Source organism: Schistocerca serialis, chromosome 3 (genome assembly GCF_023864345.2).
Source record: "Schistocerca serialis cubense isolate TAMUIC-IGC-003099 chromosome 3, iqSchSeri2.2, whole genome shotgun sequence".
NCBI classification, from domain to species: Eukaryota; Metazoa; Arthropoda; class Insecta; order Orthoptera; family Acrididae; genus Schistocerca; species Schistocerca serialis.
This window is the reverse complement of record NC_064640.1, coordinates 48,239,444-48,256,056: the sequence shown is the minus strand read 5'-3', so window position 1 is coordinate 48,256,056 and position 16,613 is coordinate 48,239,444. Positions and strand designations below refer to the sequence as shown.

Genomic DNA, 16,613 nt, shown 5'->3' with positions numbered 1-16,613 from the left:
GATGTTAAGTCCCATAGTGCTCAGAGCCATTTTTTTGAACTCTCTCGCAGTTTGTTGAACAAACCCTCAAAAAACAAAAAACACAGCTAGTTACGATCACAGGACGCTTGCTTTCTGAACATACCTCGTACTTATAATCCGAGTTTCGCTTCCACATAATGCTGCACTCCAAAGAAACACGTTCAGAAAAGGCTTCCTAACACTTAATTTTGTGCACAATGTTAACATCATTCATTGTTTCAGGAAAGCTTTTTTGGCTATTGTCAGTTAATTACTTCTATCGCCATCAGTTATTTGGCTGCCCAAATAGTGGAGCTCGTCTATTATAGTTCAATTCTTTTATCTTGGCGGTTGGCGCATCCCCGCCCAGACGCGGGAGATTGCTGCGTTGCCAGTTGTACGCGCCAAAAGAAGTAGCGCCATAGTATATAGTTCGCAAACTTACGTTTAGGGGGAGCGTGCAGTTTATGAAATAAAGCCACCACGGCCGCATTAACCCTTTCGCTGCTACAGAGACGTGCTCCCCGCATTCCGCGATGTGCGCGATTTTGTCATCATTGCACTGCTCGCCTTTGCTGACACATGGTGTTTCGACTGCTTTGACACACTTTATCATTCGATTTCACAAAAGCTATTTGGCCCAAAAAATTTTATTTTTACACATCTTCTTGACTGATACCTTCCCCCCATAAATGACTTAATTTTGTTTCGAAGTTCAACGCAGTTATTGTGCAGCATTAGATGTGGTAAACCTTTGCACGAAATTTTGAAGAGTTTGCAGAGGTAGAAGTCCATAGTGTATACTTTCCATATGGTCGATTTTAGTTACCACTACAAATTTCAAAAAATTACATTCAAACGAATGAAATTCATGAAGTAATACACTTTGACATTGTTTTTAAATAAAGAAAATATCCGAATAAAATTCATGAAGTAATACACTTTGATATTGTGTTTAAATAAAGAAAATATTATACGCCGAACAAGGTTTGAACTCGGAACCTTCTGCTTAGCAGTCATACACTTTGACCATTACGCTATCACAGCTTTTTTTTTTTTTTTTTTTTCATCTGCTCGGGGCGGATGTTGTGAGACATCCGTTTAAGTTCGTTTTTGATCGATTAGCTCAGTTATATTTTATTACAGAGGGCTGCTAACCCTCTGACCGAACACGCTGAGCTACCGTGCCGGCTAGATCAACGATCAATACTTCTCCCAGAGGACTTTAAAATATCACGGAAAATATCGACAAACACTGATGGCATGACTATGAATTACTCACGTGTCATCGAAGTACAATAGGAAATGAACAATTACCACTGTTCTTTATTGTGAAAAAGTGGTTAGTGAGAATGATACAAATACTTTTCCTTGCTATCGCCTGAATTAGGAGGCTTATTGCTTGTTTGATTTAATTAATTAGTAGAATATGAAGCAATTGGTATAAAGAATGCTTTTTCCAAACTTTCTATAAAAGAAAGTCTGCTATCAAGACATGGCTTTCGTTCAGTTACTTTATTTACGACTGAAAGTTTCTAAAACTGAAGACACTCGTCCGTGCTCTGCACTGCAGTCGAGCTCTGGCAACGTCGTTCTCTGTTCATTGGCTGACTGTGTTTTGTGACGTCAGATGCGCAGAACGAACCTAAACTCAGCCGCCGTCATAAATGACGCGCACTTTAGTCTACTACTCTGAGCATCAGTATACTGTAGCAGCCTTGTCTGACTCGCGCTTTTGTCCCCGCAGGAGGAGTGCGCGGGCCCGCTGCAGGAGCTGAGCAGCAAGATCAACTCGCGCCACCCCGAGCTGCACTCGCACCTGCTGCTGTCGATCTTCAAGATGGCCGAGGTGGAGGTGAAGGTGCCGGACGGGCGCGGCGCGCGGGCAGCCCCGGCGCCATTGGCGCTGCTGCTTGCCGCCGGCCTCGCGCTGCGCCACGCGTCGTGACGCCCGCTCTAACGCCGCCACAGCCGCTACAACTTCATGCGCTTCATACATATCATTTTGGGTTTCGGAGCACAGTGACACGTGTTTATTATGTTCTCGAAACAACTGTGATGTCTGTCGGCCCCTGAAAAAATGTATTTAGACATAAAAACGTCTTCCTTCGCGCCACGACTGCTGCGAGTGTTTTTGACTGTGGTGCGATGTACCCTAGACTAGAATCATCACTACACTGTCTCCGAGACGAAAAAAATATATATATTCCACATTGTGCGTCCATTGCGTATCCTTGCGAGCTGCGTAAGTATGCGTTCCGTGTCGTGCCGATACTAGTGGCGGTAAACTAAGTGGAAGCGACTCCTCGTCTGTTATTTACACTTCTCCCCCGGCCTTCTCCCTTTTCTCGTCCTTACTCAAACAGATATGTCGCTATCGGATATTCGTTGTCGCCTACCGTTAATTTTTTTCTGCTCTATTTTCCATTCGGAATCTCCGGAGAACTGAGACGATCGGTATTCGTCCTCTCATTTGGGATTGCACGTAACGAAATTCGTCCGTCTTACGTCAGTTTCCGAAGGTATCCACCCTCCGGCAATATCCACACGCCCTCGTAACCACAGATTTTTCAGCGCGCGACTATTTTGTAATTTCTGTACGCTGAAAATACTACGCGCTTACTACGGTCGGGTTTCGTCGTAGAGAACCGCCTTATGCTCTTTTCCTCTTATTAACATATCAGCGTTGCAACGTGTCGAGTTCTCTGCATCCGGGACTACAACAGTTTACGGAAGAAATTGTTCCTATAGCCAGCTGCGAGTGTTTACAGAGAACTGGGATACGTACGCGGAATTTTCACGCCAATATTGTTCAAACGGACAGCGGAACTAATTTTTCCGACCGCAACTGATAAAAATGATTTCAGTTGCCATTTAGGAGTCCTCAGTTTCGTTTTCGTACTAGGGCCGATCGTTATGAATTCGCCGGAGAGTCCACCCTACCTTTCTGTTTGTCCTGAGCTGTAAAAAAGTTCCATCGGCGTGGCTTTCACGCCGCAGTTATGTATAAATCTTGTCTGGTGTCAAATATTTGCATTTCACATGTGTGTTTGAAGAACACTTTGTAAATGTCTAGTGCGACATATAGAGTCCGAATGGAGCAATAAATGTGATATTTTTCAGCTCAATACGGTATCACCGCGCTCTGTTGAAGCAGTGTGTTCAGTCTTCATGAAGCTCCCACTTCGAGCCACCATTTAGAGTAGTAATTGACACGCTCTAGAACGAAGGTGATGTTCCTCACTCATCAGCTTTGTTGTACGTGCGTAGCAAATCAAGGTCACACGCTTCAGTCTAGGTAAAAGGACTGAAAAAAATATTGTGTTGTAGTGAGCACCTATATGTTTCCGTCGTACATGAAACACAGAAATACAAAAATGTTGAGTTATGTCGTACTTCACCCGTATGTATTCCTATTCCTTCCTCGGCCTGTATGAAACAAAGCTACGTTGTGTGAGTTTTCACGTAAGACATAATCAATCAAATGCATATCTATGTGTCGTACGAGCGTATATGTGACGATTAATTTAAAAATTCCTTTAATATCTTTGGAATGCATTGAAGGAAACAGTAAATACAATATTTCTCATGTTGAAGAAAATATTGATAGCTTCTTTTGAAGCGGTACGTGGTTAGTGAGTGAGTCTTGAAATCTGTCCTTGTCTGTGCTAACTGTGTATAGTATTCGTAGCGCAATTGCTTCACCATAACACCTGTGGCTAGTGTTATTTGTAGCTGAACAAGAGGTAAGCAGACGACGTATGAATGGTAACTAACTTCCGTGGATCCTTTTGTTACATCATATCTGTTGTTGAAATATGTAAAAAAATTTTATGCAATAAACCTGTTTTCTTTACTATCTGCTTTTCATTGCAAATATAAGTTCAGCGGGGGTAACGCGTACGAGTAACAATGGCAGCAACAATGACAACACGAGTGATGCTGCGCTACGGAACTTCCCAATATGTCCAAACCGTCTCCGACTGTCTTTATTCAGACGCGCTGTACACCGCGACATAAACTGCGAGAACTCCATTAAGATAGTAATAAAATATGCATTTTATTTGTGAAGTGCGTTTTCTTTCAGCATCTTCCACGCAAAAAACCAGAGAATTTCCAATAAAAAAACTTCAGATTCTGTCTTCCAGTCAGATAAAACTATTCTGAAAGCAGATTTTAAAAAAGTGCTTCTTTTTGTCTATTCACGATAATCGTTATTTCTTTGTGCTACAAGACATACACCGATGAGCCAAAAAATTATGAACACCTGTTTAACAGTGTTTTGTCCACTTTTCAAATAAAGTACAAAAACGATTTTGTTTGGCACTGATTCTACAAGTCCTCGACAGGATTCCAGTTGTATGTGGCACCGGATGACTACGCACAGGTCTACATCTACATCCTCATCTACATAGAGACTCTGCAAGCCACCGTACGGTGCGTGGCGGAGGGTACCTTGTATCACTACTAACCATTTCTTTCCGGTTCCACTCGCAAATAGAGCGAGGGAAAAACGACTCTATATATACCTCCGTATGAGCCATAATTTCTCGAATCTTACTTTGTGGCCCTGTGTGCGCAAAGTATGTTGGTGGCAGTAGAATCGTTCGGTAGTCAGCTTCAAATGCTGGTTCCCTAAATTTTCTGAATAGTGTTTCTCGAAAGAAACGTCGCCTTCCCTCCAGGGATTCCCATTTCAGTTCCCGAAGCATCTCCGTAACACTTACGTGTTGTTCTAACCTAACAGTAACTCCTATATGTGGTCTCCTTTACTGGTGAACCTGTCTTTCCTAAAATCATCCCATTCGCCTTCCCTACAACAGTTCTCACACGACCGTTCCATTTCATGTCGCTTTGCATCGTTACGCCCAGATATTTAAACGACTTGACTGCGTGAAACAGGACACTAGTAATACCGTAACAGAACATTAGAGGTTTGTTCGTCCTGCTCACGAGCGATGCTTTTCTAAAACCGTGTTGATTCCTGGACATAAGCTATTAAGTCTCAAGAAAGTTTATTATATTCGAACTGAGAATACAGGGTAATTCAAAAAGAAGGAACAGATTTCAAACATTTATTGCTTACAAACTACAAAAGCTAGAAACACAATTCCAACGTTCCTGGAAAGAGAAAAGTTCAATTTTTTATGCATTCAGTGTGAGCACTATGTGTTACACGACAAATATCAAAACTGTGGCTCATTTCTTGCCACAGATGAAGCAGCTGGTGTCTCGTTATCGAATTCAGAGCTTTCACAATGCGATATCACAGACTTCAAGAGTGTCAGGCACAGGGGGGATAAAAACGCTGTCTTTTACGTAACCCCACAGATGAAAGTCACAACGTGTGAGGTCTGCAGACCTGGGAGGCCACCGGCGATGAAGTTCATTTTCTGATCCTTCTCTTTCAGTCCAGCGTCCTGGAATGGTGTCATTCAGGTAACGTCGGACGTGCTTAGAGAACGTGCCCTTTGTCAAAACCGCTTATATCAGTGGATTTCCGCATTTGCGCCCCGTATCTTCGCTATAATGACTGCCCATTCTTTCCTTACGTGCTGCAAGAGGGAAAGCCCTTTTGCTTGTTGAAGATAATATCAGTTTTACGCTACGGCTGTAATCTTCCTTCAAATACATAAATTTCATTAGATCACTACATGCTAATTTCAAAATGCATTCTCATTTGTGTGTGTGTGTGTGTGTGTGTGTGTGTGTGTGTGTGTGTGTGTGTATGTGAGAGAGAGAGAGAGAGAGAGAGAGAGAGAGAGAGAGAGAGAGAGAGAGAGAGACCTACATTCTAGGACCGTCATTTAATGACGTAATGAAGTTCACAATGCCTGCAATAATTTACAACCTTGACGGAGAACTGATGTCTTTAATAAGCATATATATAAGCGTATATACTGGCTGTGGAAGCCAACATAAAGAAACTGATTAGCTTTTATATCTAATACAGTGAAATGCACCCTCCGCAACACACACAGTAATTTGAGAACTAAGCATGTCAACAACCCAAAGTGACGAAAAGACATTTAGTCACAGAAATAAATGTCTAATCCACCAAGAGAGAATGCCCATTACGCACGAAGCTCGTAACGTCAGAATGAATATCTGGTTCTTCAACACTGGTAACTATGTACACGTTTGCAAAGAAAACAAGAACGATTAGAGCTTGCTTAAATTCACTTACATATTCTCTTTTTCTGGATCATAATGAATTATGATCAACTTTGACTAACTACTAAGCTCTATTCCCACTGCATTTACCGCGAAATTTTTACACGAATTCAGGATTTGTGCATCAGGAACATTATTTGAGTAGAACAGAAACTGTTACAGAAACGCCTGATGCACGGACTCTACAACAATACTCAACATTCCAAAAGGTAAGTACTATCCTAGAACGTTCTTTCTCTTCATAAGTAGTTTTATAGCATTTTCATCCTCTTCCATCCTCATCGTAAGCGGAAATATCACATACGAAAAAAATCTGTTCTGGTTAACAGACTCTCGGTTAAAATATGCTTCACAGTATTTTGTTATCTGCTACGAAAAGCTCCACATAAGAGCTCTTATTTGAATAAAATGGGAATGGAAGCAGCATATCTGAGCAAATCGTGATTTTGTAGCTCCTAATGTCGAGCTTTGGTCGCACGATTTTCTTGGAAAGACAGAAGTTCGTATAAGAGGGCAGGTCCATCTCCACCTTGCAAGCACCGACCATGTGCAACAGTCTGGTACAGTGGAACATTCTGATTTCACTGCTGTAGTCATTTAAACCGAGTGCTGGGTGGTTCTTTGGAAAAGAATATGGCCGTTTTCCTTCGACATCGTCCTCTTATTCCAGCTGGAGTATTTTTTTCTAATGATGCATTCGTCCACGGGACGTAAAGCTTACTCGAAGGCGTTAGTGCAATAACCAGATAAACCACGTTTGCATACTTTCGAGTGAAACACTAAAAACTGTCCGAAAACTGGAACACCTTATTAATCGGTCTTGTCTTTTCCAAACCTTTATTTCGGACACCAACACACCGTGATAGCTTACTACAAACTCAATCAAATATTTATTATGGTGTATATTTAATTTTTAGAAAACTGATCTTGTTTCGCTCTTGCACCAGTCAACTTTGTCTTTTGAATATGATGTCAAAAAATTAACAAGTAACTAAAGAAACAACTATTAGCACTTTATACGTTACTGAATGTGAAGAAGGGTCTGAAAATTTAAAAAAATGGATACCCTAATAAAAGTCATAGATGTGCAAGGTTATAAGAAGTTCAGCGTGCTTCTGATTAACTGCATTTAGCATCGGATAAACAGGTGTGTCACAAACTATCTTATTATAAAAATCTATGTCTGAGGCTGGCACGAACTCCTTGACAAAGTTGGTGACATTTTTGTATTTCTCAGATTTAACCGGCGGAGGCACCTTATAAAGTTTTTCGTCATTTATAGTCCATGTAGTTCAAGCTTTCTGAATGACGAAATAATGATAGGTACGTTGATGCTTGTGTGCACTAGAGTACTTAAAAAACCTGTTCTTTGAAAGAGTAAACTTCTCATTATCAGCACTTTGAATTTTAGACCGAAACAGCGTTTTTGAGTGAAACAAGTCTAAAAACAGCTTTTGTGTAACGTCAATTACACTGATCTCCTTGGATGTCTTTCGCATGCAAGAATCTGACTACTGTTTCGTGCAATGGCAAAACAATCCACAGACATGACTATTTCTTGCCCCAACCAACCGACGTCGAAAAGTCCATTCCCAATGCTATTGTGAATTGGTCCCATGGAAGGTCTGGTTCTTGTACCACGCGATAGAAGAATTTTCAAACTATAAAATGGTAGTGGAATCTCATTTTCAGCCAGAGATGGACGTATCTGGTTCCTGCACCAGTGCCTTCAATCTTTCCTTTGTAACAAGCATCTAGTACACAAATGAAGCCTCTTACACTGGACTAAATGATAGAATTAAATGAGATACAGATGAACACACAAATGACAGAGCAATCCAGCTATTCTCTTCTTACAAGGCCCAGACAGATACAATACAGTGACTATAGAGAGAGTCAACAGTTTCGACACATAATAGCGCCGATATTGGCATCCAAATCACTAAGATGTCTCTTTCTATTGACAAGATTGTGTGAACGAATGTAAACACAAACGAATGTTCCCCAAAATCTACTACACACGAGGACAACAAACCACATTAGATTTAATGTTAAGTTAGGCACAAATAAACACAAATTTAAGTTTGTATCATTAAATTATGTATATTCTCTGCTAATTGTATAGACCTTTTTACAAAAGACGTAACATGTGAATGTATACTTTCCCTGCGTATGCTGTTGATGAAATCTTCTGTCTTTAAGCCCCAGAAGTACGCATCTAATGTGTTTCACGCAGTGTTGCGACAGCACAAATTTTTTTTGGGATGGTCGAAAGATAGCTTTGATGGTATTTTCTTCTAAGAGTTTCGCAATTTTGGCTGAAGGAGGCATACAGGGGATAAAGGTAAGTTTCTCTACCTCCTCTTTACAGATAGCTATATCACTATTTTTCTACAATGCACTCCTGTAGCTAAGTTCAACGAGCAGTCATCGTCATTTAGCGCAGCGGTAAACAGTCCTAACGACTCTACTTCACACGGTACGCGCAATTTGCGACAAAGACAGCCTGCGAGATGAGTTACAATAGCGTAAAGACTTGTTTCGCCAAAATGGGTACAGCGAAATGCAGATTAGATGAGAATTTGATGAAAACGATTAATACACACTACTTCAAAGATGTAGAGAAGAAGATAAACTCGCCTTATCCCTTATAATGGGCGTCCTTCAGTCAAAATTGCGAGAATCCTCGGAAAAAGCAACATCAAAACAATCTTTCGATCACCACAAGAAACGAAAGATATTCTTGCCTAGGTAAAGCAAAAATTGCAACTCAAAATATCCGGGACATATAGCATCACTTATAGGTGTGGCCGCTACGACATCGGGAAAACATAGCGCTGCATGTCGCAACGCTGCAGGGAACACACTGGATGTGTACGTCTGTGGCGTGAAGATAAGTCAGTAGTGACAGAACATAGCCTCATCGAAGGACATACTTTTGATTTTGAGGAAACAAAGACGTTGTGCCGAGCTAGTGGTTCTTTCGATAGCATTATTTTAGAGTGAATTGAGATGAAACGCCGTGACAGTCTCGTGAACAAGGAAGGGAGCTACCAGGTAGGTTTCGCGTGGCAGCTATACGCCGAGACCGGTTCCAGCAGTAAACGCTGCTCTAGTATGGGCAAGAGAATGCGCCGAGTTGAACGGCGCTCCGCCTCTCACCACGGGACGCCGATTGCCGCGCCACGGGTAAGGGAGGTGGAAAAGGCTCTGCCCCTTAGGTATATACACTACTGGCCATTAGAATTGCTACACGAGGAAGAAATGCAGATGATAAACGGGTATTCATTGGACAGATATATTATATTGGAACTCACATGTGATTACATTTTCACGCAATTTGGGTACATAGATCCTGAGAAATCAGTACCCAGAACAACCACCTCTGGCCGTAATAACGGCCTTGATACGCCTGGGCATTGAGTCAAACACAACTTGTATGGCGTGTACAGGTACATCTGCCCATGCAGCTTCAACACGATACCACAGTTCATCAAGAGTAGTGACTGGCGTATTGTGACGAGCCAGTTGCTCGGCCACCATTGACCAGACGTTTTCAATTGATGAGAGATCTGGAGAATGTGCTGGCTAGGGCAGCAGTCGAACATTTCCTCTATCCAGAAAGGCCCGTATAGGACCTGCAACATGCGGTCGTGCATTATCCTGCTGAAATGTAGGGTTTCGCAGGAATCGAATGAAGGGTAGAGCCACGGGTAGTAACACATCTGAAATGTAACGTCCACTGCTCAAAGTACCGTCAGTGCGAACAAAAGGTGACCGAGAAGTGTACCCAATGGAACCCCTGTACCATCACGCCGGGTGATACGCCAGTATGGCGATGACGAATATACGCTTCCAATGTGCGTTCACCGCTATGTCGCCAAACACGGATGCGACCATCATGATGCTGTAAACAGAACCTGGATTCATCCGAAAAAATGATGTTTTGCCATTCGTGCACCCATATTCGTCGTTGAGTACACTATCGCAGGCGCTCCTGTCTCCGATGTAGCGTCAAGGGTAACCGCAGCCATGGTCTCCGAGCTGATAGTCTATGCTGCTACAAACGTCGTCGAACCGTTCGTGCAGGTGGTTGTCTTGCAAACGGCCCCATCTGTTGACACAGGGATCGAGACGTGGGTGCACGATCCGTTACAGCCTTGCGGATAAGATGCCTGTCATCTCGACTCCTGGTGATACGAGGCCGTTGGGATCCAGTACGGCGTTCCGTATTACCCTCCTGAACCCACCGATTCCATATTTTGCTAACGGTCATTGGACCTCGACCTACGCGGGCAGCAATGTCGCGATACGATAAACCGCAATCGCGATAGGCTACAATCCGACCTTTATCAAAGTCGGAAACGTGATGGTACGCATTTCTCCTCCTTACACGATGCGTCACAACAACGTTTCACCAGACAACGCCGGTCATCTGCTGTTTGTCTGTGAGAAATCGGTTCGAAACTTCCCTCATGTCAGCACGTTGTAGGTGTCGCCACCGGCGCCAACCTTGTGTGAATGCTCTGAAAAGCTAATCATTTGCATATCACAGCATCTTCTTCCTATCGGTTAAATCTCGCTTCTGTAGCATGTCATCTTCGTGGTGTAGCAACTTTAATGGCCAGTAGTGTATGTGGCTCCCCCCGTAATCTCCACGTTTCGGCAGAAGATGCTACAGTGATGACACCCACCGCAACGTCCGGACGGAGCCCGAGAAGATTTCGTCGGCATGAATTATGTTTTGAATAAGTGATTAAGAATTATAGCTATGGAGCTTTTAAGAGGGAAACATCAATATCTCCTAATAGCGCCATTTTTATTACGTAAACAAAATAATATCAAATGCTATGGAATACTGATTTGTGAATGTGTTTTCTTAACTTACGGTATGTCCAGAGAGTCTTAAGTTTTTATACGTCCATCCTTGTGACTGGAGGTCTGGGAGACTACAGCCATTCACATATATAAAAAAATGAAACTTCTACAGCCGTCCTTATGATGTCATTTATTGTGCGGCTACCAATTTCGGCGCTTCAGTGCACCATCTTCAGGCCATAGTTGATGCTGAAGGGGTTAACACCATCTGTATATACGATGCATCAGTCGCCACCAGCGTAACTGGTTTACTCCAAACCATCGACTGTCAACAGTTGACAGTTGATGGCTGGAGAGACAACATCACAGTTACAGGTAGTCTGCGTAAATCAGTTATGTTGGCCACTGATGCATCGTGTATACGGATGGTGATAACCTCTTCAGCATCAGCTAAGACATGAAGATGGTGCAATGAAGCGCTGAAACTGGTAGCCATACAACAAATGACACGATAAGGACGGCTGTAAGCGTTTCGTTTTCTTATGTGAGATAGTTTTAAGTTTTAAAAGTGTTTTGTTTTATTCTTTGCTCAGGAGTCTACATCTACATCTACATGGATACTCTGCAAATCACATTTAAGTGCCTGTCAGACGGTTCATCGAACCTCCTTCACAAATCTCTATTATTCCAATCTTGTATAGCGCGCGGAAAGAATGAACACCTATATCTTTCCGTACGAGCTCTGATTTCCCTTATTTTATCGTGGTGATCGTTCCTCCCTATGCAGGTCGGTGTCAACAAAATATTTTCGCCTTCGGAGGAGAAAGTTGGTGATTGGAATTTCGTGAGAAGATTCCGTCGCAACGAAAAACGCCTTTCTTTTAATGATTTCCAGCCCAAATCCTGTATCATTTCTGTGACACTGTCTCCCATATTTCGCAATAATACAAAACGTGCTGCCTTTCTTTGAACTTTTTCGATGTACTCCGTCAGTCCTATCTGGTAAGGATCCCACACCGCGCAGCAGTATTCCAAAAGAGGACGGACAAGCGTAGTGTGGGCATTCTCCTTAGTAGGTCTGTTACATTTTCTAAGTGTCCTGCCAATAAAACGCAGTCTTTGGTTAGCCTTCTCCACAACATTTGCTGTGTGTTCCTTTCAATTTAAGTTGTTCGTAATTGTAATACCTAGGTATTTAGTTGAATTTACGGCTTTTAGATTAGACTGATTTATCGTGTAACCGAAGTTTAACGAGTTCCTTTTAGCACTCATGTGTATGACCTCACACTTTTCGTTATTTAGGGCCATCTGCCACTTTTCGCACAATTCCGATATTTGTTCTAAATCGTTTTGCAGTTTGTTTTGACCTTCTGATGACTTTATTAGTCGATAAACGACAGCGTCCTCTGCAAACGACCGAAGACGGCTGCTCGGATTGTCTCCCAAATCGTTAATATAGATAACGAACAGCAAAGGGCCTATTACACTACCTTGGGGAGCGCCAGAAGTTACTTCTGTTTTACTCGATGACTTCCCGTCAAATACTACGAACTGCGACCTCTCTGACAGGAAATCACAAATCCAAATCGTATGACACTTCATTTGATTAACAAACAATTATCCGAAAATCTGTAACACATCTATTAAATATAAGACATTCTCTATAATTTTTGTATTGATCACCTCATTTCTATAGCACAAACGCTTTTTTGACATTCTGGAATTTTACGTCTGTCACAATTTTTTAAGCTTCTATTCATTTTAACTATTACCATATGATACAGGTCGGAACACGTAGTAGTATACCACCAACCACACTGACTCACGTCATTGTAAAATATTTCTAATGAAAGTACCTACGACATTGCAATCAAAGGTGAAATTCTTTTTTAAATATGTGATGAAAACTAGCTGGGTACAGAACATTTTTATACTGTCTGCATTCTATTCAGGAAACTGCAGATAAAACAATTCCAATAATGTTTCTTGTAAAATTTAGCACCAGAGTACTTCACTAGATGTCCCACGACGTGAAAAGAGCCTAACAACATTAGCAACACTAAGTGTCCCGAAGCAAGGAGACCTGCAAGGAGTTGTTACTTTTATGTAGCATATTAAATGTACTGAACGGATTACAAAAGTTAATGGAATTAATAATTTCAATATAAAATTCGGCAGCTATTGTTAACGGCATACAACAAATCACGCAGGCGTTGACTGTGGCGAATTTATTTCAACAAGAATCATGAATTTGTAAATGTGTTCGATAAAATCGATGAGGGGGAGGATATTTCTCAGATAGGAGAAACAGGGGTTTGACAAAAACATGGAAACACCATAAGAAATGCATGCTTGAACATGACTACAGATACTAGCCAAACCTGCAGGTTGCACTGTTGTATTTGACCACGAACGGCAGCTGCGCAGTGTCTTGCAAATATCAGTGGTGGCCAGATCAATGTTCTGTGTAGTTGTGAACGCCTTATGTCGGAGGTGAGCGAATTATGCGGCAAATTGTTGCTGCTCGTATGATGGATCTTCCGCAACCAAGGTAGCCTCGAGGCACTTGGTACTTCAAGAAGCACCATATCGAAGATTTATACCACGTACAGGGAAAGAGGGAAAACATCATTCGCTACGTCACAATGCGGATGAAAGTGTGTGTCGAGAGATCGTAACGGACGGTCACTGAAGAGGACTGCGGACAAAAATAAGAGGACGAGTGATGTAGGAGTCACTGCATAACTGAATGATCCACTCGCGAACACTGTCAGCACCAAAACAACACGAAGCGACCTGGAATTCCAAAACCTTATCATAGAGGCAAATGCCCATAACAGGAAAACGTGGTGCCCAAGTCATAGAACCTACACTATAGAGCAATGGAAGGAAGACTGTCATTTAGTCGGACGAGTCTTGTTTCACACTGTTTCCAACTTCTGGACGGGTTTACGTCCCAAGGGAGGCTTGATGATGATTTGGGAAGACATGTCGTGGTACCCCATGGTCTACGATGCTATCTGCAAGGTCGCATTACCGCTAAGGAGTATGCGGCCATTTTAGCTAATCATGTCCATTCCATGGTACAATGTTTGCTTCTCAACAGTGATGCTGTGTTCCAAGATGACCTGCTATCTGTTTCTTCACATAGGTCGCATCGTTCAGGAGAGGTTTTATGAAGACGAGATGGAATTGTCGCGTCTCTCCCCCAACCCCCTGCCCACCACAGTCATCAGTCTCAATATTGGTGCGTGATCGCTACCCACCTCCATCAATTTATCTCAACTTGCCATTATTTTGCAGAAAGAATAACATAAGAACCCTCCTGAAGACCATACAGGACCTGTGTTTATCCATTTCGAGACTACTGGAAGCTGTTTTGAATGGCAACGGTTTTGCTACGCTGTAGTATGTTGTGTTGTTTGTGCCCCCACCCTCTGTAAAGGCTTATGATTCAGAAAAGGACATCTAGAGTAACTGTAGCTCACGTTCAAGTGGATATGATCAGTACCTATCGTAATTGCTTAACACAGCAATCTCATTTGATGGACAATCAATATAAGGAAGTTTCTGCTTTACTACTATAAGGACAATGCGCGAAGATTTCAAAATCCACACAAATCGTATCCAGTGTCAGGCCGTAACCTGATATTCAGATAACCGTTGATGACACAGGGACAGAAGTAGACAATAGTGAATGAAAGTCAGAGTACTGATTTCTGTCTTTAAATATTTTTAGTTGCCGTGTTGCTGGAGAGATGAGTAATTCATGTTCATTCTTGTAATGATAAGATGTAAATGAAATCGTTAAAACTTACCAAGGTCACAAGCTCATTGAACACTTCATCATGTACTATTTCGTATTTGAAAATGAATTAGCTTCACCTGTGAGCGCAATTTAATACAAATCCGTTGAGGAGAGAATTGTTTCCAACGACTGGAAAAGAACACAGATTACACATATTTACAAAAAAAAGGCAGAAAATTTGATCCGTAGAAGTACCGAACTGATCCCTCTCCTCTATTTGTTGCAGAATTATAGAAACTACTACAAGTTCAAACTTAATGACGAATCTGAACAATAATGAAACTTCCCAAGCTAACCAAAATGGCTGTCGAAAGCATTATCACGTGAAATTCAACTTGGATCCATCATATATCTTCACCTTAGAACCATAGATGCTGATAATTAGTTACACTGAGTGTTCCTAGATTTTCAAAAAGCTTAGATGCTATACCACAATAGCGCCTGATAAATCAGATTATGTGATATCTAGTCGGGTTTGTGAGTGGATTGTAAGCTTATTGACAGGCATACTGTTATCGTAAATGGAGCCGTATATTGACACAGAGGTAATTTACGTATACTCCAGGGAAGTGTGACACATTAATAACTATTCTTGTAATACTATATAGTAATGACTTATCAGACATACCACAAGTAGCGTAATTATATTGAGGAAATATTATCAGAATAAACCTTAGTAATATCCTGATTAGATTTGGATAAACATCGCCTAATGCAAATGCTGGCCACTTTCTCATAAAGTAGAAAGTGTTGTTTCCTTGACTTTAAAGGAGTCACAGTTTATATTCGTCATGTCATACGATTCACTGCGCATAGGAATTAAGTAGATATGAAAAGCAGCCAAAAGATTACTTAAGTTGTGGATAATGGTAACGGCAAGCCCCGATTCACTGGTAGGATACTGAGAAACTGTAGATCGCCTAGAAACGACATTGCTTACGAAACGCTTGTACGACGCCTGAACAGAATAGTTCTCATTGGTGTCCGTATTAGGCCGTTCTAGCGGGGAACCCACTACCAGAAGAGAGCAACACAAAGATCACTGAGATCAGGAATTTCATCTGAAGGACGTTTAAGATATACGGCAAAAATCTCAAGAAAACCTCTTTAAAATATTCCTTACTAATCAGCTCTGCTGTCAGGCCCTGAAGACGACGCGATTCTGACCAGCACGCCGCTGTCGCCGGCCGGAGTGGCCGCGCGGTTCTAGGCGCTACAGTCTGGAAACGAGCGACCGCTACGGTCGCAGGTTCGAATCCGGCCTCGGGCGTGGATGTGTGTGATGTCCTTAGGTTAATTAGGTTTAATTAGTTCCAAGTTCTAGGCGACTGATGACCTCAGAAGTTAAGTCGCATAGCTCTCTGAGCCATTTGAACCATTTGAACCACGCCGCTGTCCCAACCGTTTGCAGCTATCCGACTTTGGAGTCTCTACTTCGTATGCAAGCAACTCCTCCACTGCCCTCACGTGGCTGAGTGAATGCCATTCCAGTTCCCCTGCCAATGAAAAATCCCTTAAGTACCGAAAAACGAATCTTGGTTCTCTCAAGTCAGTCAAAGGCGTGACCTGTCAGCAACTGCCTGACATCATCCTAGAACTGTTTCTCAGGGCAGATTCCGCTGATATTATTCAGCCCACTACACATCGGTCTCGTAGGAATAATGAAGATAACGCAAGTCTAATAGCTCGTGGAGAAGCACATAAGCAATCGATCTCTCCATGTTTTTTACGTGAACGGGACAGGAAAACGAGTTAATAAGTGGTTTTATAGAGATTCGCCGCATATAGCTGTGGATGTAAATATCCGTATACA

At 42.1% G+C, this 16,613-nt stretch overlaps 1 protein-coding gene across 1 annotated transcript in view; it reads left to right on the top strand.

Moving 5' to 3' along the window:
* LOC126470674 (uncharacterized) overlaps nt 1-3,827 on the top strand; it is a 1,002,968-nt gene extending 999,141 nt beyond the window's left edge. The window contains exon 14 of the mRNA XM_050098669.1: nt 1,748-3,827. Coding sequence (XP_049954626.1) covers nt 1,748-1,948 — 201 coding nt within the window. The 3' untranslated portion in view covers nt 1,949-3,827. The remainder of the gene's footprint in view (nt 1-1,747) is intronic.
* The last annotated feature ends 12,786 nt before the right edge of the window (nt 3,828-16,613 follow it).